Source organism: Abramis brama, assembly GCF_963993115.1.
Source record: "Abramis brama genome assembly, chromosome: 5".
NCBI classification, from domain to species: Eukaryota; Metazoa; Chordata; class Actinopteri; order Cypriniformes; family Leuciscidae; genus Abramis; species Abramis brama.
This window is the reverse complement of record NC_139967.1, coordinates 1,335,890-1,359,734: the sequence shown is the minus strand read 5'-3', so window position 1 is coordinate 1,359,734 and position 23,845 is coordinate 1,335,890. Positions and strand designations below refer to the sequence as shown.

Genomic DNA, 23,845 nt, shown 5'->3' with positions numbered 1-23,845 from the left:
TAATGCTTTGAACAATACGACGATCTCACTTTATTTCCTTTATCTTTACTAATGAAAATCAGTTGTTAACATTGACAATATATTTTCACAGCATTTATTAATCTTTGTTAATGTTATTTAAGATACAGTTGTTCTTTGTTCATGTAAGTTAAAAATACACTAATCTTAACAGATACAGCTTTTGGTTTTAATAATGCAATTAATTACTAATTTAATAAAGATACTTAAAGTTGGATTCATGAAAAAAAAAATGTTTATAAGAAAGTAAGATCAATTCTAACCCACACCAAAAAAAACAACAAGGACATGGTACAGTGACATTGTTTCATATATGTTACATTACTATAGTAATAACTAAAAATGATGCATAATTACACTCAACTAAACCAAACGTAGTTAATTATTATTACTTGGTACTAGTAAGTTCCCCTGTAGTCATTAACTTTATCCTTTAAAACTCATCTTTAATCACCAAAATTACATATTTAAAAGTTTTTGAATGTAACTCGACACGCTTGCCTCATTTAGTATGCGCGGTTCTATGAATATGCAAATGAGCCCCACCTCCACTCACTCACTCAGCTCAGAGATCCACTGGTTGACGATCACGCGTTGATCTGATTGGTTACAAGGTAGTTTGTGACGTCAGAAACACCAGCGATTTCAAAGCGTGTTTTTGAGACTGTCTTTGGTTCACTGCAGTTTTAAGGAGGAAATACTCAGCAATGGAGTCGACTTATGAATTTACACATGCTTTGTCTTAAAGCATATTAAAAACACCACATAGACACATAAACAACATTAAAAGCTGGATTTTCACCACAGGGGGACTTTAAATGTATAATTGCAGTGTAACAATGACACCTTAAAATAAAGTGTAACCCACTTTACAGTAAGGTTCATTAGTTAACATTAGTTAATGTACTAACATGAACTAACCATGAGCAATCCATTTGTTACTGTATTTGTTAATCTTTGTTAATGTTAGTTAATAGAAATACAGTCATTCATTTTTAGTTCATGTTAGTTCACGGTGCGTTAACTAATGTTAATGTTAAGATTTTAATAAAGTATTAGTAAATGTTGAAATCAACATTAACAAAGATTAATAAAGGCTGTATATGTGCAGTTTATTATTAGTTCATGTTAATTAATTTAGTTAACTAATATTAACTAACGAACCTTATTGTAAAGTGTTACCGTTTAAATTATATGCGGGAAGGGGGCGTGGCTGCCCGCGTCCAAAAGGGGCGGGGCTCAGGTGGGTGTGTCTCTCAGCTGATGCGCGCGCGCACTTCATCTTCAACGCGGGCGTCAGCGGCAACGCATCGCGTTCGTTCGTTCGCTCGCAACGGCAGATCAGCATCCGAACGAACGGACAGACACACGGACTGACGGATCCGCGGTGAGACAGTGAGTATGTGTGTGTGTGTGTGTGAGATGGAGAGACTCGAGTCACTGGATGCTGCTGTTGTCATGGAGGGATGCGGATTCAGTGATGCATCATTTTGCATGAGCAGAAACACGCATTATGTAATGCGATCAGGTGAACGCTGGATCTTCATTGTGCATCCGTCGTTAAATGCACAATTTATGATGTTATTATGATAAACGCAGACTATTGAACGCCTCGGTAACTGGTTAGTAGCATCACTAACGTTAGGCCTATTCACTGATGCTGTTAATGCTTGTTAATAGATCATGTCGCGCGAGCCGCTTCGAAAGGTGAAGATGCGTTATTAGTGCATATATAGTGAGATGTCATCTTTAAAGCACGAGGGCTGTGTGTGTGTGTGTGTGTGTGTGTGTGTGTGTACAGGCCTCCATCTCCTATTTTTACTGTCAATGTTGTGTGTTTTTGCGGTGCGCGAGTCTGATGCATCAACCCTGCATGTTTACATTTATGCATCGCGTTTGCGTTTGTGCCATCGAGTTATAAGCGTATGCGGTGATTATTAAACAGTCTATCAGGGTATTTAAGTGTGTGTGTTGGATTTATGAAGCATGTGAGCGATGATGTAATGCCAGTGAGTGAGTGACTGTGGTAGTAGAGGCACGTGCCAGTGCTGATCTGATCCAGTAATGGTGGCTCTGCTGGACCAGTGATGCCACTGCACATCGTTTGCAATGGCATAGAGTTTATAGAATAGTAGAGCATGTGCACATTGTGTGCTTTTACAAAAAACAACAATGTTGGACATGCACCATGGTATTCTTTAAAGTACCTTCGGAGGGCTACCATGGTATACAAATATGGAAATCATCTGTGTTTATCAAAATGCCAAGATATATAAATATATGATACCATAACTGTACCATGGTACTGTCATGTGCTTGAGAACTGATCCGTTGAATGTTGCTATATTCTTACACTCTTCATTTTTAGGGATGCATGATAAATCGGTATCGGTGATATCTGTTCATTTTTAATGTTATTGTTATCGGCCCAATAAGAAAATTAGTTTGATCTTCTGATAAATAGTAAGCTGATAAATAATGGATTATTTCCTTCAGCTGAGACTCTTCAGATGCGACTGTTCAACATGATGATTTTGAATTGCTTGAAATATGATTGGAATCACTTCAAAAAATTAAAATACAGTTCAGTGCAACATGTGCAGCGCAAGTCTGTCATATCGGCTACATAAAATTATAATGAGATCATCATAACTGTGTGACTGGGACATGAATTTAATGGTGAGACGGACTTTTGTTTTTGTAATCAGGCTCTCAAAAATTATAAACAAATTTGGACTTCTACCAATATATCGGTTATTGGCTTTTAAATATAAAGAATTATCGGTATCAGCCAAACATTTTATATTGGTGCATCCCTATTCATTTTATTGACACACTGTTACCCTTGCAAAGAAGTACTGGTATGGCATCAGAAGTCAGGGATTTCAGTATGAGCTCTAATATTTCTCATCAGATGTTCTCACATTCATTTTTAGCTCTTTTTCTGGATGGACTATTGAAATATTTCAGTCTATTTCTTGTTACCTTTTCTTTAAAGGGTTAGTTCACCCAAAGATCATCATTTACTCACTCATGTCGTTCCAAACACGTAAGATTTCCGTTCGATATTTTTTAGATATTTTTGGCTCTTCATTGACAGTCAACTACCACTCTAACGCTTCAAAAAGTTCATAAAGAGATTGTAAAACTAATCCATATGAATTCAGTGGTTTAGTCCAAAATTTCTGAAGAGACTCGATGGCTTTATATGATGAACAGGTTGAATTTTATTCACATATAAACATTGATCAGCGAACATAAACAGAAACTCAAACGAACATGCTTGACGCACAAGAACAAACCTCTTGCTGAAGCTTAAACGTGCTGCGTAACACGAAAATGAACCTCATTGGTTCTCGCTGAAGCTCAAACGTGCTGCGTAACACGAGAATGAACCTCATTGGTTCTCCCTGAAGCTCAAACGTGCTGCGTAACACGAGAATGAACCTCATTGGTTCTTCAGAAGCTTAAACGTGATGCGTAACACGAGAATGAATCTCATTGGTTCTTGCTGAAGCTCAAACGTGCTGCGTAACACGAGAATGAACCTCATTGGTTCTTGCTGAAGCTCAAACGTGATGCGTAACACGAGAATGAACCTCATTGATTCTTGCTGAAGCTCAAACGTGCTGCGTAACACGAGAATGAACCTCATTGGTTCTCCCTGAAGCTCAAACGTGCTGCGTAACACGAGAATGAACCTCATTGGTTCTTCAGAAGCTTAAACGTGATGCGTAACACGAGAATGAACCTCATTGGTTCTTGCTGAAGCTCAAACGTGATGCGTAACACGAGAATGAACCTCATTGATTCTTGCTGAAGCTCAAACGTGCTGCGTAACACGAGTGTGGCGAGCAGGACGAGGCCGAGGGCCGTGAGAGAGCGGCATGAGGCCGGTGGCGTGATTACTCTGATGAGCGACACCTGCGAGACGCACCGGTCTCGAATCTCTCACGGAGGAGCGGAAGCATAAAGGAGGAGCGACGACAGTGAAGAGCGAGAGAGGACAGGCCTGATTTTATGTTGTGTTTTGTTTCTGTTTTGTGTGGCCAGCAGTCGTCCGTGAGGGGCTGCTGGCCTTTACTTTCATTTTGTATTTGGTTTATTTTTATCATTAAAATGTTGAATGTTCGCCGGTTCCCGCCTCCTTCTTCCCATAACTGTTGAACCTCGTTACATTGGTGCCGAAACCCGGGAAGAAGGAGGAACGCGCTGTCAAAGAGCCCTCGCCGCTGTGGGGAATCCGCGGTGCCATCGAGCATGGTGAGCAGAGTCCGTCGCCATGGACGCTCGAGGCGGTGCGCTGGAGTGAGTTGCCGGGGGGACGGTCGAGCTCGCTGCTGGCCGCCTGGGTGCTGGAGGGACGGCTGCCGTCCGTGAGGGAGAGGAGGAGTCGCCGCCGTTCGCCGTGGGCCGGAGCCTGCTGTCGTCCGCCATGATGGGGAGGAGCAGGGAACGGGGGATTCCTGCCGTCTGCCCTATCCGGAGGAGCCGTCGCCGTCCAACAGGCGGCGGAGGAGTCTCGTGCCGTCCACCGAGGGCTATCCAGCGCCACCGCCAGGCACCGCGGAGAAGATCGCCCAGCTGGTGTAGGGCCAGATGGCAGCGCGTTGTGGGAACCGGACTAATAATTATTATTATTTTTTTAAATTTTTTTCCTCTCTCCCCTCTCTCGTCTCTGTCGCTCCTCATGCTTCCGTCTCCTTTTCTCTCGCCTCGTCTGTCCATACCCCCAGGTACCGCAGCCGCCGTGTTCGGTCTCCCCGGAGGAGGGGGAGGGGGGGGAGTAGAGCGCAGTCTCGTGGGTACCCCCCGGCCTGCGAGGGGCGATGGGGGTATGTGGCGAGCAGGACGAGGCCGAGGGCCGTGAGAGAGCGGCATGAGGCCGGTGGCGTGATTACTCTGATGAGCGACACCTGCGAGACGCACCGGTCTCGAATCTCTCACGGAGGAGCGGAAGCATAAAGGAGGAGCGACGACAGTGAAGAGCGAGAGAGGACAGGCCTGATTTTATGTTGTGTTTTGTTTCTGTTTTGTGTGGCCAGCAGTCGTCCGTGAGGGGCTGCTGGCCTTTACTTTCATTTTGTATTTGGTTTATTTTTATCATTAAAATGTTGAATGTTCGCCGGTTCCCGCCTCCTTCTTCCCATAACTGTTGAACCTCGTTACAACGAGAATGAACCTCATTGGTTCTCGCTGAAGCTCAAACGTGCTGCGTAACACGAGAATGAACCTCATTGGTTCTCCCTGAAGCTCAAACGTGCTGCGTAACACGAGAATGAACCTCATTGGTTCTTCAGAAGCTTAAACGTGATGCGTAACACGAGAATGAACCTCATTGGTTCTTGCTGAAGCTCAAACGTGATGCGTAACACGAGAATGAACCTCATTGATTCTTGCTGAAGCTCAAACGTGCTGCGTAACACGAGAATGAACCTCATTGGTTCTCGCTGAAGCTCAAACGTGCTGCGTAACACGAGAATGAACCTCATTGGTTCTCCCTGAAGCTCAAACGTGCTGCGTAACACGAGAATGAACCTCATTGGTTCTCGCTGAAGATCAAACGTGCTGCGTAACACGAGAATGAACCTCATTGGTTCTCGCTGAAGCTCAAACGTGCTGCGTAACACGAGAATGAACCTCATTGGTTCTCGCTGAAGATCAAACGTGCTGCGTAACACGAGAATGAACCTCATTGGTTCTTGCTGAAGCTCAAACGTGCTGCGTAACACTAGAATGAACCTCATTGGTTCTTAAGAAGCTTAAACGTGCTGCGTAACACGAGAATGAACCTCATTGGTTCTTAAGAAGCTTAAACGTGCTGCGTAACACGAGAATGAACCTCATTGGTTCTTGCTGAAGCTCAAACGTGATGCGTAACACGAGAATGAACCTCATTGGTTCTTGCTGAAGCTCAAACGTGCTGCGTAACACGAGAATGAACCTCATTGGTTCTCGCTGAAGCTCAAACGTGCTGCGTAACACGAGAATGAATCTCATTGGTTCTTGCTGAAGCTCAAACGTGATGCGTAACACGAGAATGAACCTCATTGGTTCTTAAGAAGCTTAAACGTGCTGCGTAACACGAGAATGAATCTCATTGGTTCTTGCTGAAGCTCAAACGTGCTGCGTAACACGAGAATGAACCTCATTGGTTCTCGCTGAAGCTCAAACGTGCTGCGTAACACGAGAATGAATCTCATTGGTTCTTGCTGAAGCTCAAACGTGCTGCGTAACACGAGAATGAACCTCATTGGTTCTCGCTGAAGCTCAAACGTGCTGCGTAACACGAGAATGAATCTCATTGGTTCTTGCTGAAGCTCAAACGTGCTGCGTAACACGAGAATGAACCTCATTGGTTCTCGCTGAAGCTCAAACGTGCTGCGTAACACGAGAATGAATCTCATTGGTTCTCGCTGAAGCTCAAACGTGCTGCCTAACACGAGAATGAACCTCATTGGTTCTTAAGAAGCTTAAACGTGCTGCGTAACACGAGAATGAACCTCATTGGTTCTTGCTGAAGCTCAAACGTGCTGCGTAACACGAGAATGAATCTCATTGGTTCTTGCTGAAGCTCAAACGTGCTGCGTAACACGAGAATGAACCTCATTGGTTCTTGCTGAAGCTCAAACGTGCTGCGTAACACGAGAATGAACCTCATTGGTTCTTGCTGAAGCTCAAACGTGCTGCGTAACACGAGAATGAACCTCATTGGTTCTTGCTGAAGCTTAAACGTGCTGCGTAACACGAGAATGACCTCATTGGTTCTTAAGAAGCTCAAACGTGCTGCCTAACACGAGAATGAACCTCATTGGTTCTTAAGAAGCTTAAACGTGCTGCGTAACACGAGAATGAACCTCATTGGTTCTTGCTGAAGCTCAAACGTGATGCGTAACACGAGAATGAACCTCATTGGTTCTTGCTGAAGCTCAAACGTGCTGCGTAACACGAGAATGAACCTCATTGGTTCTTGCTGAAGCTCAAACGTGCTGCGTAACACGAGAATGAACCTCATTGGTTCTTGCTGAAGCTTAAACGTGCTGCGTAACACGAGAATGACCTCATTGGTTCTTAAGAAACTCAAACGTGCTGCGTAACACGAGAATGAACCTCATTGGTTCTTAAGAAGCTTAAACGTGCTGCGTAACACGAGAATGAACCTCATTGGTTCTTCCTGAAGCTCAAACGTGCTGCGTAACACGAGAATGAACCTCATTGGTTCTTAAGAAGCTTAAACGTGCTGCGTAACACGAGAATGAACCTCATTGGTTCTTGCTGAAGCTTAAACGTGCTGCGTAACACGAGAATGAATCTCATTGGTTCTTGCAGAAGCTCAAACGTGCTGCGTAACACGAGAATGAACCTCATTGGTTCTTAAGAAGCTTAAACGTGCTGCGTAACACGAGAATGAACCTCATTGGTTCTTGCTGAAGCTCAAACGTGATGCGTAACACGAGAATGAACCTCATTGGTTCTTGCTGAAGCTCAAACGTGCTGCGTAACACGAGAATGAACCTCATTGGTTCTCGCTGAAGCTCAAACGTGCTGCGTAACACGAGAATGAACCTCATTGGTTCTTGCTGAAGCTTAAACGTGCTGCGTAACACGAGAATGACCTCATTGGTTCTTAAGAAGCTCAAACGTGCTGCGTAACACGAGAATGAATCTCATTGGTTCTTGCTGAAGCTTAAACGTGATGCGTAACACGAGAATGAACCTCATTGGTTCTTGCTGAAGCTTAAACGTGATGCGTAACACGAGAATGAACCTCATTGGTTCTTGCTGAAGCTCAAACGTGCTGCGTAACACGAGAATGAACCTCATTGGTTCTTGCTGAAGCTTAAACGTGCTGCGTAACACGAGAATGACCTCATTGGTTCTTAAGAAGCTCAAACGTGCTGCGTAACACGAGAATGAATCTCATTGGTTCTTGCTGAAGCTCAAACGTGCTGCCTAACACGAGAATGAACCTCATTGGTTCTTAAGAAGCTTAAACGTGCTGCGTAACACGAGAATGAACCTCATTGGTTCTTGCTGAAGCTTAAACGTGCTGCGTAACACGAGAATGAATCTCATTGGTTCTTGCAGAAGCTCAAACGTGCTGCGTAACACGAGAATGAACCTCATTGGTTCTTAAGAAGCTTAAACGTGCTGCGTAACACGAGAATGAACCTCATTGGTTCTTCCTGAAGCTCAAACGTGCTGCGTAACACGAGAATGAACCTCATTGGTTCTTAAGAAGCTTAAACGTGCTGCGTAACACCAGAATGAACCTCATTGGTTCTTGCTGAAGCTCAAACGTGCTGCGTAACACGAGAATGAACCTCATTGGTTCTTAAGAAGCTTAAACGTGCTGCGTAACACGAGAATGAACCTCATTGGTTCTTGCTGAAGCTCAAACGTGCTGCGTAACACGAGAATGAACCTCATTGGTTCTTAAGAAGCTTAAACGTGCTGCGTAACACGAGAATGAACCTCATTGGTTCTTAAGAAGCTTAAACGTGCTGCGTAACACGAGAATTAACCTCATTGGTTCTTAAGAAGCTCAAACATGCTGCGTAACACGAGAATTAACCTCATTGGTTCTTGCTGAAGCTCAAACGTGCTGCGTAACACGAGAATGAACCTCATTGGTTCTTAAGAAGCTCAAACGTGCTGCGTAACACGAGAATGAACCTCATTGGTTCTTGCTGAAGCTCAAACGTGCTGCGTAACACGAGAATGAACCTCATTGGTTCTTGCTGAAGCTCAAACGTGCTGCGTAACACGAGAATGAACCTCATTGGTTCTTGCTGAAGCTCAAACGTGCTGCGTAACACGAGAATTAACCTCATTGGTTCTCGCTGAAGCTTAAACGTGCTGCGTAACACGAGAATGAACCTCATTGGTTCTTAAGAAGCTTAAACGTGCTGCGTAACACGAGAATTAACCTCATTGGTTCTTAAGAAGCTCAAACATGCTGCGTAACACGAGAATTAACCTCATTGGTTCTTGCTGAAGCTCAAACGTGCTGCGTAACACGAGAATGAACCTCATTGGTTCTTAAGAAGCTCAAACGTGCTGCGTAACACGAGAATGAACCTCATTGGTTCTTGCTGAAGCTCAAACGTGCTGCGTAACACGAGAATGAACCTCATTGGTTCTTGCTGAAGCTCAAACGTGCTGCGTAACACAAGAATGAACCTCATTGGTTCTTGCTGAAGCTCAAACGTGCTGCGTAACACAAGAATGAACCTCATTGGTTCTTAAGAAGCTTAAACGTGCTGCGTAACAAGAATGAACCTCATTGGTTCTTAAGAAGCTCAAACGTGCTGCGTAACACGAGAATTAACCTCATTGGTTCTTAAGAAGCTCAAACGTGCTGCGTAACACGAGAATTAACCTCATTGGTTCATGTGAAGCTTAAACGTGCTGCGTAACACGAGAATGAACCTCATTGGTTCTTAAGAAGCTCAAACATGCTGCGTAACATGAGAATGAACCTCATTGGTTCTTAAGAAGCTCAAACGTGCTGCGTAACACAAGAATGAACCTCATTGGTTCTTAAGAAGCTCAAACGTGCTGCGTAACATGAGAATGAACCTCATTGGTTCTTAAGAAGCTCAAACGTGCTGCGTAACACGAGAATGAACCTCATTGGTTCTTGCAGAAGCTCAAACGTGCTGCGTAACACAAGAATGCACCTCATTGGTTCTTAAGAAGCTCAAACGTGCTGCGTAACACGAGAATGAACCTCATTGGTTCTTAAGAAGCTCAAACGTGCTGCGTAACTTGAGAATGAACCTCATTGGTTCTTAAGAAGCTCAAACGTGCTGCGTAACACGAGAATGAACCTCATTGGTTCTTGCTGAAGCTCAAACGTGCTGCGTAACACAAGAATGAACCTCATTGGTTCTTAAGAAGCTTAAACGTGCTGCGTAACACGAGAATGAACCTCATTGGTTCTTGCTGAAGCTCAAACGTGCTGCGTAACACGAGAATGAACCTCATTGGTTCTCGCTGAAGCTCAAACGTGCTGCGTAACACGAGAATGAACCTCATTGGTTCTTGCTGAAGCTCAAACGTGCTGCGTAACACGAGAATGAACCTCATTGGTTCTCGGACGTCAAGCAAACATGCTTGTCCTTTCGTTTACCACAACTAATGTGTGAGATGATGAAGACTAAGAGCAAATCAAGCATGGAGTTATGATGCATGTTCAGTTTGATTGACATAAGTATCACATGAATTGCAAAAAAAAACTAAAAAAAGTTTATTATGCAATTTGTTTTCACAGATGTAAGCGGCCAAGATCAGAATCGAAAATTTAATTGATTTACTGTGATTTTTTGCCATTTCGAAACGGATGTCACATTAAGCTGAATGTAAACTCTGCCTAGTTTGCAGGATTTACAACCACAATCACACATCAGAATCACGTCAGATTATCTGTGTGGTTGGTCAATGTTTAACTCCAGATAACATATTAATCAGGGTGCAGTTTCGCTGAAACAGATCCGTGTTGATGTTTACATGCGCTTCACGAGACTCTTCGCTGGAGAAGCTCTTTACAGTGTTTTTCTTTTATTTGTTGGCATGAGAACTTGCAGTCGGGTTTTTTAAGGAGGTCTAATAAACGTTTAACATGAGGAGGAAGTAGTTCTGCTTTTCTAATTCTCAAGGGACGCACGTATGTCGTTTATTCACAGCTATATTTCCTTTTTATATTTCCTCTTCCTGAACTGTCAGCACTCAACTACTCAAGCTTTTTATTCTTCTTCTGAGACTAAAAGTTCTAAATGCATCTATCTATCTATCTATCTATCTATATCTATCTATCTATCTATCTATCTATCTATTTTGATAAAAGTCTTTATACATGAAAATATTTGCATCACTGTTCAAAGGTTTGGGGTCAGTAAGATTCTTTTTGTCGTTGTTGAAAGAAATTAATATTTTTATTCAGTAGGGATACATGAAATTGATCAAAAGTGAGAGTAAAGATTTGTTCTTTTTCTTTCTATTTATCAAAGAATCCCCAAAAATAAAATGCATCACGATTTCCACAAAAATCTCTTTTCAACACTGATAATAATCATAAATGTTTCTTGAACATCAAATCATCATATTAGAGTGATTTCTGAAGGATCATGTGACACTGAAGACTGGAGTAATGATGCTGAAAATTTACAGGAATAAATTACACTTTACTGTATATTCACATAGAAAACAGATGATTTACATTATAATAATATTTCACTATTTTTACAATATTGTTTTGATTAAATGCAACGCAGCCTTAGTGAGCAGACTCTTTCGAGAATTGTATCGACCCCAAACTTCATATATTTGGTGGTCGGTGCATGTAACTTCTGCTGGTGTGTTTGTGTTGCAGTGTGTGTGTGTGTGACCCGGCTCCCGTCTCCTTCATGCCCGTGTGTGTGGGCAGTGGAGTGAAGCGCTCGAGGCTCCTGGCATGGGCAGCGTAGGGAGCGGGGCCTCCAGTCAACGGCCCATCACCATGCGTAGCGTTGGCACCCGTACCACCCCGAACGGCCCGCTGGCACCGGCCCCGGCCCCCGCCCCCGCCTCGACCCGCCGGCGCCTGGATGACCGAAGCTTCAGCGCCGACCGAATCCCCGGCCCGAACACCAAGACCAAAGGCGTCTGCGCCGACGAGAGGGATTACGCTCGCAACGCTAACCGGCAGCACACGGTCAACGGCGAGAGGCTCGTGACCAACGCGGTGTTTGCTAACGGCGCGCGCAGAGACGGGCACCGGCGCGGGGAGAGTCTGGATCTGTGCGGGAACAACGTCGTGTTGAACAACGACAGGAATCATCAAGCTCCAACGCTGCACAAGGACAAGAGCAAAACCAAACCTGATAATCACAATCCTCCCAACATACTGCCCGTCTCTGGGAAACTCGAGCATGCACAGGTACTAACGTTCTTTCCTTTATAATTGTATCCCTTAAATCACCAAAATTACTTATTTAAATGGTTTTTTTTCTTTAAAATATCTTGACTGTAACTCGACACCCTTGCCTCATTTAGTATGCGCAGTTCTATGAATATGCAAATGAGTCCCGCCTCCACTCACTCACTCAGCTCAGAAATCCACTGGTTGACGATCACACGTTGATCTGATTGGTTACAAGGTAGTTTGTGACACCAGCGATTTCAAAGCGTGTTTTTGAGACTGTCTTTGGTTCACTGCAGTTTTAAGGAGGAAATACTCAGCAATGGAGTCGACTTATGAACTTACACATGGTTTGTCTTAAAGCAGATTAAACACCACGTATAAACAACATTAAAGGAACTTTTTGGGACTTTATCTTATTCGCCGTATCCCCCAGAGTTAGATAAGTCCACACACACCCTTCTCATCTCCGTGCGTGCCGTAACTCTGATGCACCCACCGCTAACCTAGCTTAGCACAAAGACTAGAGGTAAACGGCTCCAGCTAGCATACTGCTCCCAATAAGTGACAAAATAACGCCAACATTTTCCTATTTACATGTTGTGATTTGTATAGACACAGCGTGCACAAATAACAAGGTCACATGAGACACAGCCATCTTCTAACCATATACACACTGGGAACTATATTCTCAGAAGGCGAAGCACTGCTACTTCTGCGGAGTGATTTACTCCAGCTCTGAGGAACTCTGAGGAACTCTCGGCTTCTCAGGCGCTGCGAGCAAATCAGCTGCTTTTAAAAGCTGGATTTACACCACAGGGGGACTTTAAGCACAAATTCACTTCATTTTGATACATTTTTATGTATATATATTGATACTTCAGTCATTTTGCTTCTCCAGTAAATGTATCTTGATTTAAGAATGTTTTAGAAATTGGTGCTGGAAAACAAGACAAAAAACACTGAAGAAGAAAGAACATCATTATATAAATAATAGTAAAATGTTAATTTGTGTCTCTTCAGACGAACGACTCTCTGGTGCAAAAAATCATGGACGTGACTGGAACAGGTTTAATGGTCCTGATAACAATAGCCACACTTGAGAGTCAGAAATGACGCACTGGAAATGAATGAGAGACGAGTTTCCTCTAGTGGAAGCGTTTGGTACTGCAGCCGAACAACATCTCACTGAAAGATCCGTTTTGGAGATTTCAGGGTAAAATTTGGGACACAACTTGTTTAGATTTATGGCTTTGATTTTTTCAAAGTTTTAGAGTAAAACATATTTTGAAAAATATATATTTCATATAAAAATTGAAAATAGTATTTTTGCAAATTTTTAAAACCAATAAATGTAAAATTCGATAACTTTTTTTAAGTTCACTTTTTAAAACTTTTTTCACTTCATCAATAATCTGCCAAGTGTCGTGTTTGTAAAGAGATCAAACTTCAGTCTGTCGCTCTAAAGCGTTCAAGATTTACCACAGTTTAAGCTGGACATTTCATTTTCAGGTCTATGCTCAAAAAGTGAATAAATGGATTATAAATACAGAGTAAATATAATTTAGTACCATCAAATATTAAATATAAAACATTATTGAACTAAAACATAGTACATTGAAGAAAAAAAAAATCCGGTCATTTTTGACCGACACGCGAAGATGTTTGTGCTGGAAAACAAGACAGAAACCCTGAAGAAGAAAGACATCATTATATAAATAATAGTACAATGTTAATTGTGTATTTAATGCTGTAGTTTCTGTGGTTTGTCTCTCCAGACCAACGACTCTCTGGTGCGTCCGTCGGCCTTCAAACCCGTGGTGCCGAAGAGCTTTCACTCCATGCAGAACCTGGTGTGTCCCCTTCAGACGGGCTCCGGCTCGGCTCCGGGTCCGAGCGGTGTCGGCGCCGGCGGGTCCGAAGCGGGTCCGAACCAGGACAGTCCCGGCAGCCGAGGAACACACACGGGCCCGGGCCTCTCGGACTCGGGGAGGAACTCTCTCACCAGCCTTCCCACGTACACCGGGTCCAGTTACGGTCCGGCTCCGGCTCTCGGGCCCCTCAGCGCCTCCACCAGCCACATCAACCGGCTCGGCACTGGCGTCCCGGATAAACCGGGCTTCCAGAACGGGCTCAGCGCGTCGGACAGCGGGCGCTCGTCCTCGGGGAAGAGCTCGTCCTCGTACCAGCGCCTCAGTCACATGAGCGACGGCCCCGGGCCCCTGAGACCCTCCCCGAACTCAGACGACGTCATCCAGGACCTCGAGGACCGGCTGTGGGAGAGAGAGCAAGAAGTGAGTGAGGTGACAACCTTTATATGATCCTTTTACACCCAGCCTACATGGCAAGTCTTTATTTATATAGTCGTTTATTCATTCATTTTCTTTCATTTTGGAGACAGCATTGAATATTTAATTTATTTATTTCATTTTTATTTATTTATTTTTATTTTAAGGCTAAATGGCAAGTTAAATTCACTCTTTATTTATATGTTCATTCATTCATTCATTTTCATTAGTTTTGTTATTGAATATTTAATTTATTTAATTTATTAAATTTGTATACACCATTGTATTTTTTTATTTTTTTATTTTATATACACCATTGAATATTTTATTCATTTTATTTATTTTGAGGCTAAATGGCAAGTTAAATTCACTCTTTATTTATATATATATATTCATTCATTCATTCATTCATTTTCTTTAATTTTGAATACACCATTGAATATTTAATTTTTTAAATTTTATTTTAAATTTGTATACACCATTGGATATTTATTTTTATTTTTTTTTGCATGCATATTGGATATTTTCCACTGAGGCTAAATGGCAAGTTAAATTCACTCTTTATTTAAAGTTGCTTTGAATAAAAGTGTTTACCGAATGAGATTTACTGTACTTGCTGAAGCTTATTTTTACACTGTACTTTTGTCACCACTAGAAAAACTTGACATTTTAATGTTTGAATTGGAGAATGGTGTTTGCTTTTACATTTATTTTATTTTATTGTATGCATATATATATATATATATATATATATATATATATATATATATATATATATATATTTTTTTTTTTTTATTATTTTTTTTTTTTTTAATCTATATTTTTTTTTAATTTAAATTGTATTTATATAGCACATTTACAACAAAAATCAAAGTGATATCAGAACAACAATTATTTAATTTATTTTATTTTGCATACACATTGGATATTTTATTTATTTATTTAATTAATTAATTTGTATACACCAGTGAATATTTTATTTATTTATTTAATTTGAATACACCATTGGATTATTATTTATGTATTTATTTTACTTTGCATGCACATATTTTTTATTTTATTTTATTTTTTATACACTATTAAATATTTATTTATTTATTTTAATTTAATTAATTTGTATACACCATTACATTTTTTATTTATTCATTTATTTTTATTTTATTTAATTAATTTGTATACATCATTGAATATTTAATTTATTGATTCTATTTAATTCAATTAATTTGTATACACCATTGAATATTTTATTTAATTAATTAGTTTAATTTGAATACACCATTGGATAATTATTTATTTATCCTCTTTATTTTTGCAGACACCATTTAATTTTTATTTATTTAATATTATTAATTTTCTTTACTTTTGCATAGGCCATTGAATACCGTATGTTTTAATTTTTCATTGGATAAATTGCATTCATATAAATGTGTGAAGGTAAGTCAAAGCAAGTCAATGAATGCAACATTTTAAAATGTCCTTTTGTTTAGCAGGGGAAAAATTGTTACATTATAAATTAAACTAAATTAAATTATAAATTAAACATTTTTATGTCTATAATCGAATCCAAGAAGTGGCCAATAAGTTTATAAACATGGTATATGCATGTATACTACATGCAATTTTATGCTGTTGTAGCTTTAACAAACCTCAGGACAGATCCTGAGGTTTCCTTCAAATGTCAGTGTCAGTAAACCAGATGATGTGTTGCATTATGAATCTGACACATGGCATTTGAGAATGCACCTATGCCTGAAATGAAGAGTGTGTTGTGGTGTGTTTTGTCCTCGCCTCAGGTGATCCACATGCGGCGTAACCTGGACCAGAGCGAGGCGGCCATCGCTCAGGTGTTCGAGGAGAAGCAGCGCGTGTGGGAGCGAGAGATGGAGGATCTGAGGCAGAACTACGCCGGCCGGCTCCAACAGGTGAACACAGCATTGGAAACGCAACGCTAATTTTTCTTCATTAATTTTTAGCATTAAGTAATTTATTTGTAATAAACACTTTAAAGGGATAGTTCACCTGAAAATGAAAATTAGCCCATGATTTACTCACCCTGAAGTCGTCCTAGGTGTATATGACTTTCTTCTTTCAGACGAATACAATCAGAGTTATATAAAAAAATGTCCTGGCTCTTCCAGGCTTTATAATGGGAGTGAATGGGTGTATGTCTTTGGAAGTCAATCAAAGCTCATCTGTCCATCATAAAAGTGCATCCATCCATGATAAAAGTGCATCTGTTCATCATAAAAGTGCATCTATCCATGATAAAAGTGCATCTATCCATGATAAAAGTGCATCTATCCATCATAAAAGTGCATCTATCCATCATAAAAGTGCATCCATCCATCATAAAAGTGCATCCATCCATGATAAAAGTGCATCTGTCATCATAAAAGTGCATCTGTCATCATAAAAGTGCATCCATCCATGATAAAAGTGCATCTATCCATGATAAAAGTGCATCTATCCATCATAAAAGTTCATCTATCATCATAAAAGTGCATCTGTCCATCATAAAAGTGCATCTGTCCATGATAAAAGTGCATCTATCCATGATAAAAGTGCATCTATCCTCATAAAAGTGCATCTATCCATCATAAAAGTGCATCTATCCATCATAAAAGTGCATCTGTCCATCATAAAAGTGCATCTGTCCATCATAAAAGTTCATCTATCATCATAAAAGTGCATCTATCATCATAAAAGTGCATCTATCCTCATAAAAGTGCATCTATCCATCATAAAAGTGCATCTATCCATCATAAAAGTTCATCTATCATCATAAAAGTGCATCTGTCCATCATAAAAGTGCATCTGTCCATCATAAAAGTTCATCTATCATCATAAAAGTGCATCTATCATCATAAAAGTGCATCTGTCCATCATAAAAGTGCATCTATCCATCATAAAAGTGCATCTATCATCAAAAAAAAAAATCTATCCATCATAAAAGTGCATCTATCCTCATAAAAGTGCATCTATCCATCATAAAGTGCATCTATCCATCATAAAAGTGCATCTATCCATCATAAAAGTGCATCTATCCATCATAAAAGTTCATCTATCATCATAAAAGTGCATCTATCTTCATAAAAGTGCATCTATCCATCATAAAAGTGCATCTATCCATCATAAAAGACTTGTGTACGGCCGTCTGCCGTGATTTCTCTTTAGGTTTGAGACTTTGAGCAGTAACTCAGTAAGAGCTTTGTAACTCTGCAGATCTTATACTTGCACTAACAGCTACATAACACACTAAAGAAAACGGAAAACAAGAAATCACATCGTATGACCTCATATGACATTTATGTGACAAATCATATGACATTTAAGCATTAACTTACTTAACTTTGCATTGTTTAAAATGTACTGTTTTTCGTCCTGGAGAATGGACTTGATATAGTGGTGACGCACCTAAAGCATGTTCCCGCTCCCCTGCAGGTGACCCGACGGGCCCAGCGCTCCCAGCATGCACTGCAGGCCCAGATCGGGCGTCTCCAGCAGGACAAGCGCCGGCTCCAGGACGAGATGACGCTCCTGCTCGCTCAGAGAGAAGAACTGGAGAAGAAGTGCTTGGACTTCAGGAAGGAACAGGCCGATATTCTGCCCAGACTCGAGGAGACCAAGTGGGAGGTCAGTCCGTTGGGATCAGTCGGCCGTTTGAACGAATTGACCCGCTCGTTAAGACATTACCGCCACCAATCGCAGTTTTAGTTTCTTATTTAGAGTATCATTTCATTAAAAAAAAATACTATCATATTTTGAGGATATTTTGCCCTGAAATGAAAATTCTGTCACCATTGACTCTCCTTCAGGTTGTATGACTCTTGCAGAACATAAAAGAAGATATTTTGAAGAATGTTCACATGTAGTCAATAATTTTATCCCTTAAACTCATCTTTAATCACCAAAATGACATATTTAAGCATTTTTTCCTTGAAAAAAGATTCGTCATGCCTTAAAATATCTTGAATGTAACTCGACACCCTTCTATGAATATGCAAATGAGCCCCGCCTCCACTCACTCACTCAGCTCAGAGATCCACTGGTTGACGATCACACGTTGATCTGATTGGTTACAAGGTAGTTTGTGACGTCAGAAACACCAGCGATTTCAAAGCGTGTTTTTGAGACTGTCTTTGGTTCACTGCAGTTTTAAGGAGGAAATACTCAGCAATGGAGTCGACTTATGAATTTACACATGGTTTGACTTAAAGCATATTAAAAACACCACATAGACACATAAACTACATTAAAAGCTGGATTGTCACCACAGGGGGACTTTAACTAAACTGTTTCGTGTGTAAATACATCTAAATACCAATTTAAATGCAGCTTCTAAAAAAAACCCAATCATGGCGGTTGTAGCCTCAAACTTAATGTGTAATAAATTCTATGTTTAATTTAAAAAACGATCTCTTTTTTTAAAGCTACTTTTTGTAATGTTTGATGCTGTTTGATGCTTTTCTTATTTAACACAACAATTACTTTAAATGATCTTTTTGGGGTAATTTCTCAGCCAAATTTGATGTGCAATTAATTTACAAATAATTAGATTAGATTACACTTTCTTAAAAATGATTTTTGAATTTATATATATATATATACACACACATTTATAAAAATCACTTATATATATACATATGAATTTTTTAAATATATTTATATAAAGTTTTTAAAATAAAACACAAAATAAAATAATTTATTTATTATATTATATTTATTATTTATATATATATATGGACTGTCAATCAATTAAATTTTTTATGTAATTAATTACATGATGTTCCATTTAATGTAATTAATCATAAATTATTCGCACATCAAATTTGGCCGAGAAATTACCCCTAAAATATAATTTCATTAAAGCCAATATTTTGTTAAATTAGTTTTTTTTATTTTTTTATTAGAGGTTCATAAACTCACTGGTGAAGCATCTATTATATAGTGAAATATTTGTTGCTTTTGCTTGCAAAAAACTATTATTTTTAGTCATTTGATATAAATAACCGGAGATCAGGGCCGTTTCTATCGTGTCATTAGCATAAACGGCCCTGATCTCCGACAGCACAGAAGTTTATCCAGTACTGGTGTGTGTGTGTGTGTGTGTGTGTGTATGTGTGTGTGTATGTGTGTGTGCATGTGTGCGTGCGTGTGCATGTGTGTGTGTGTGTATGTGTGCGTGTGTGTGTGTATATATGTGTGTGTGTGTATGCAGGTGTGTCAGAAGGCGGGTGAGATCTCTCTGCTGAAGCAGCAGCTTCGGGAGAGTCAGGCCGAGGTGACGCAGCGCGCCGGAGAGATGGTGGCCCTGCGGGGTCAAATGAAGGAGCTCAACGCCCAGCTGAGGGAGCGAGAGGAGAACGAGATCAGCCTCAAAGAGTCGTTCTGCACCAAGACCCTGGAGCTGGAGCGCTGCGAGGCCGAGCTGCAGGCCATGCTGGCCGAGGTACACACACATCACACAAGTGCTCGTCTGTCGGTGGCTTGTTTGTGTAACGTTAGCAAACATATTATTAGCTGTTTGATAACCTAGTCAAGCCAAAGTCTAAAAAGAAATCGCTTACTGCACCTTTAAATCATAATTGCTATTTTTATCAGAAAGATCGCAACTAGATATTTTACCCTCTTTTACTTGACATGTTGTCTATATGTATCGGACCGAGCAGCACAACACTCTTGCAGCCAATCAGCAGTAGGGGCGTGTCCACTCATGATGGGGAGGAGAGTGAGCCAATCACCAGTAGGAGGCGTGTCCACTCATGATGGGGGAGGAGAGAGAGTGAGCCACTCAGCAGTAGGGGCCGTGTCCACTCATGATGGGGGAGGAGAGAGAGTGAGCCAATCAGCAGTAGGGGGCGTGTCCACTCATGATGGGGGAGGAGAGAGAGTGAGCCAATCAGCAGTAGGGGGCGTGTCCACTCATGATGGGGGAGGAGAGAGAGTGAGCCAATCAGCAGTAGGGGGCGTGTCCACTCATGATGGGGGAGGAGAGAGAGTGAGCCAATCAGCAGTAGGGGCGTGTCCATTCATGATGGGGGAGGAGAGAGTGAGCCACTCAACAGTAGGGGGCGTGTCCACTCATGATGGGGGAGGAGAGAGAGTGAGCCAATCAGCAGTAGGGGCCGTGTCCACTCATGATGGGGGAGGAGAGAGAGTGAGCCAATCAGCAGTAGGGGGCATGTCCACTTATGATGGGGGAGGAGAGAGAGTGAGCCAATCAGCAGTAGGGGGCATGTCCACTTATGATGGGGGAGGAGAGAGAGTGAGCCAATCAGCAGTAGGGGGCATGTCCACTTATGATGGGGGAGGAGAGAGAGTGAGCCAATCAGCAGTAGGGGGCATGTCCACTTATGATGGGGGAGGAGAGAGAGTGAGCCAATAGGCCTATGTCACGAAAAAATTGAAGACCGGAAGCACGTCTTTTAGTAGGGATACGGCTCTTCCGGTTAGCTCTTTACAATGGCGAAGTCCGATAGATACCGCTGGACCAAATCTCTCCGCAACCTGCCTGAAGTCACATATGACGATGTGGTTCGGATGGTAAATGAAAACTCTCAAGTGGAAAAGCGTGAAAGCTGAGGTATGGCTGTCTACGTCCTGACGCAGAGCAACCCGGTACACTACAACAATAGCGGCGGGCCGTTCGCCAGTAAGGTAAACATTTTTATGGTAACAGCGAGTTGGACCAATCAGCAGACGTTGCTGCTACGCTTAGGATTGTGGGTAGTGTAGTTTTTTTTCATAAGATCGCGGATAAAACATGTTTTTCTTAAAACAAGGTTGATTTCATACGAACTTATAGCTTCTACAGGAGCAAAAACCTTCGTTTCACAACCTCATAGCTCGTGGTCAGTCTACCTCGGATGGTTTAGACATTATGGCTGATAATCTAAATCCTTATGGAGAAATACTGTTGACCGGAAGTTCTGAATCCCTACTCCGCGTTCCGGAAGCAGGAAGTGTGACATAGGCCACTCAACAGTAGGGGGCGTGTCCACTTATGATGGGGGAGGAGAGACAGTGAGCCAATCAGCAGTAGGGGGCGTGTCCACTCATGATGGGGGAGGAGAGTGAGCAAATCAGCTGTAGGGGGCGTGTCCACTCATGATGGGGGAGGAGAGAGTGAGCCAATCAGCAGAAGGGGGGCGTGTCCACTCATGATGGGGGAGGAGAGAGAGAGTGAGCCAATCAGCAGTAGGGGGCGTGTCCACTCATGATGGGGGAGGAGAGAGAGTGAGCCAATCAGCAGTCATGTGCGTGTCCACTTGCATTGTGAGTTCATGCATTTGGGGGTGTAGCAATGAAGGGAGGGGCGTGTCTGTTTGGGTCGATTTCAAATATTAAGTGTTTCTCAGAAATCTCTTACTGCACCTTTAAATCATAATTGCTATTTATATCAGAAAGATTGCTATTAGATATTTTCCCCACTTTTTCTTGTCGATATCGATCTTGTTGATATGTTTAACCTTGTCTTCAGGTCACGGTGCTACGGGACAAACTGAGCGCGTTTGAGTCGGAGGTCACGCGTCTGAAGAAAGCCCTCAGTGAACTCGGCAGCAGCTCCAGTCGTCCCAGTGATCCCAGTCTGTCCGAAATGGGGCAACTGGTGGCGTCCCGTAGCCGAGAGCATCTCATGTCCCCTTCGGATCCGCCAACGTCACTCCCGGCGCTCCCGGCTCCCGATCGGCTCCTCAGCGACGACTCCAAGGTCCAGTGGGCGGAGTCAGGTGACCTTCGCCGTCAGCTAGAGCGACTGCAGGGCGAGCTACGTCTCGAGCGGCAACAGCGCGAACGACAAGCGCTAACATTCGCACAGGAACGCCAAACCTGGCATGACGAGAAAGAGCGCGTGCTGAAGTACCAAGCGCAGTTGCAGCTAAGCTACGTGGAGATGCTACAGAAGAACCAGGCGCTTGAGGAGCGCGTGGACAAGCTAGGAGCCAAAATGGCCGCTCCGGCTCTGGCTTTACCAGAGCCGCCAGTTTCCGTGTCAATATCGCTAACGTCTCCGACCCCGCCGGTGGAAGAGAAGAAGAAGATGCCGGAGATGCACCAACTCGCCCCGCCGTGGCCCGTTCCGACCCGACTGGAGAGGATCGAGTCCACCGAGATCTGACTAAAACCAAGATTACAATAGCATTCAGTACAATCCGAAAACGAAACCGCTTCCGAGGACTGTCCAAGGATGCCCTGCTTGTCTAGGGCGGGTGTTTGGGTTGAGGGCAGGGTAGTTATGAGCCTTAGCCTTAGCTTTATCGGCTTGTCGAGGGCTGGATAGTAGTGCAGATGAGCTGGCCGCTAGTCAGTCGCGAGAGGAAACGTAGCACTCAGGGGTTTAAGGTTTAAGGGCGTAAACTATTCAGACTGGGTTCAGGCTATTAATGAATCACGATCTTATAGAATATAAGAAGAATATACTTGCTAGCAGCATTCAAAACAATCAAAACGGGAGAGTTTTTCTTAAAGGGAAGATCTCGCGACACACACCGTCACCGTTTTAGGACCAAATCTTAGTGCCAGTCTTGATGCCGTTTGTGTATTGCACTGGAAGGCCAGAAACATACTCTACACAAGTGCGCAGACGTGCGTAACTAATGAGACAGATTTGCTAGTGTTCAAAAGTTTGGGGTCTCTTCTGTGATCAAAAATGCAGTAAACATTATTGCATTTTAAATCAGCTGTTTTCTATGTGAATATACAGTAAAGTGTATTTTATTCCTGAATTTTCAGCATCATTACTCCAGTCTTCAGTGTCACATGATCCTTCAGAAATCACTCTAATATGATGATTTGATGATCAAGAAACATTTATGATTATTATCAATGTTGAAAACAGTTTTATTTTTGTAGAATCCGTGATACTTTGTTGCAGAGATGAATAGAAAGTCGAAAGAACAGCATTAGAACATTATAAATGTCTCTTTTGATCAATTTAATGCATCCTCGCCGAATAAAAGTATTAATGTCTTTTTAAAAAAGACAAATTTGTACTGACCCCAAACTTTTGAATGCTTGTGTAGCTAGATATAGATAACTAACATGCTCAGAATGCATTGAGCGTTGTGTTACACTGCAAAAAATGCTTTTCTTACTTGTTTCCAGTCCAAATATCTAAAATCAAGATGTATTTTTGTCTTGTTTCCAGTCCAAATATCAAAAAATTCTTAAATCAAGATGTATTTACTAAAATCGTAAAATGCCATAAGATATTATGTCTTGTTTTCTGGGGAAATAAATCAAAATTAAGAGAGTTGTTGTGTAAAAAAAAGCCAGTGGGGTCAGAAAAATAATCCTAATTCAAACAAAAACAAGATTATTTTTCTGACCCCATTGGTAGATTTTGTTGTTGTTGTTTTAAGCAAAAACTCAAATAATTCTGATTTTTTTTCCCCAGAAAACAAGACATAATATCTTATGGAATTTTAGTACTTTAGTAAATACATCTTGATTTAAGAATATTTTATATATTTGGACTGAAACAAGACAAAAATACATCTTGATTTAAGAATATTTTAGATATTTGGACTGAAACGAGACAAAAATACATCTTGATTTAAGAATATTTTAGACATTTGGACTGGAAACGACAAAAATACATCTTGATTTAAGAATATTTAGATATTCGGACTGAAAC

The 23,845-nt window shown here is 41.5% G+C and overlaps 1 protein-coding gene across 4 annotated transcripts; it reads left to right on the top strand.

Moving 5' to 3' along the window:
- Positions 1-1,315: 1,315 nt before the first annotated feature.
- On the top strand, positions 1,316-23,474 carry lzts3a (leucine zipper, putative tumor suppressor family member 3a). 4 transcript variants are annotated; one of them, XM_084114273.1, is made up of 7 exons: positions 1,316-1,405; positions 11,393-11,938; positions 13,699-14,223; positions 16,002-16,130; positions 17,650-17,841; positions 19,427-19,657; positions 21,689-23,474. In XM_084114273.1, exons 2-7 carry the CDS (start codon positions 11,474-11,476, stop codon positions 22,325-22,327), a joined length of 2,181 nt encoding a protein of 726 aa, XP_083970399.1. In that variant the 5' UTR covers positions 1,316-1,405; positions 11,393-11,473; the 3' UTR covers positions 22,328-23,474. The 4 variants fall into 4 exon arrangements, with proteins under 4 accessions (XP_083970399.1, XP_083970398.1, XP_083970400.1 ...); XM_084114272.1 differs by having other exon boundaries at positions 1,348-1,413; XM_084114274.1 differs by lacking the exon at positions 1,316-1,405 and adding an exon at positions 10,496-10,687 and having other exon boundaries at positions 13,699-14,214.
- Positions 23,475-23,845: the final 371 nt, after the last annotated feature.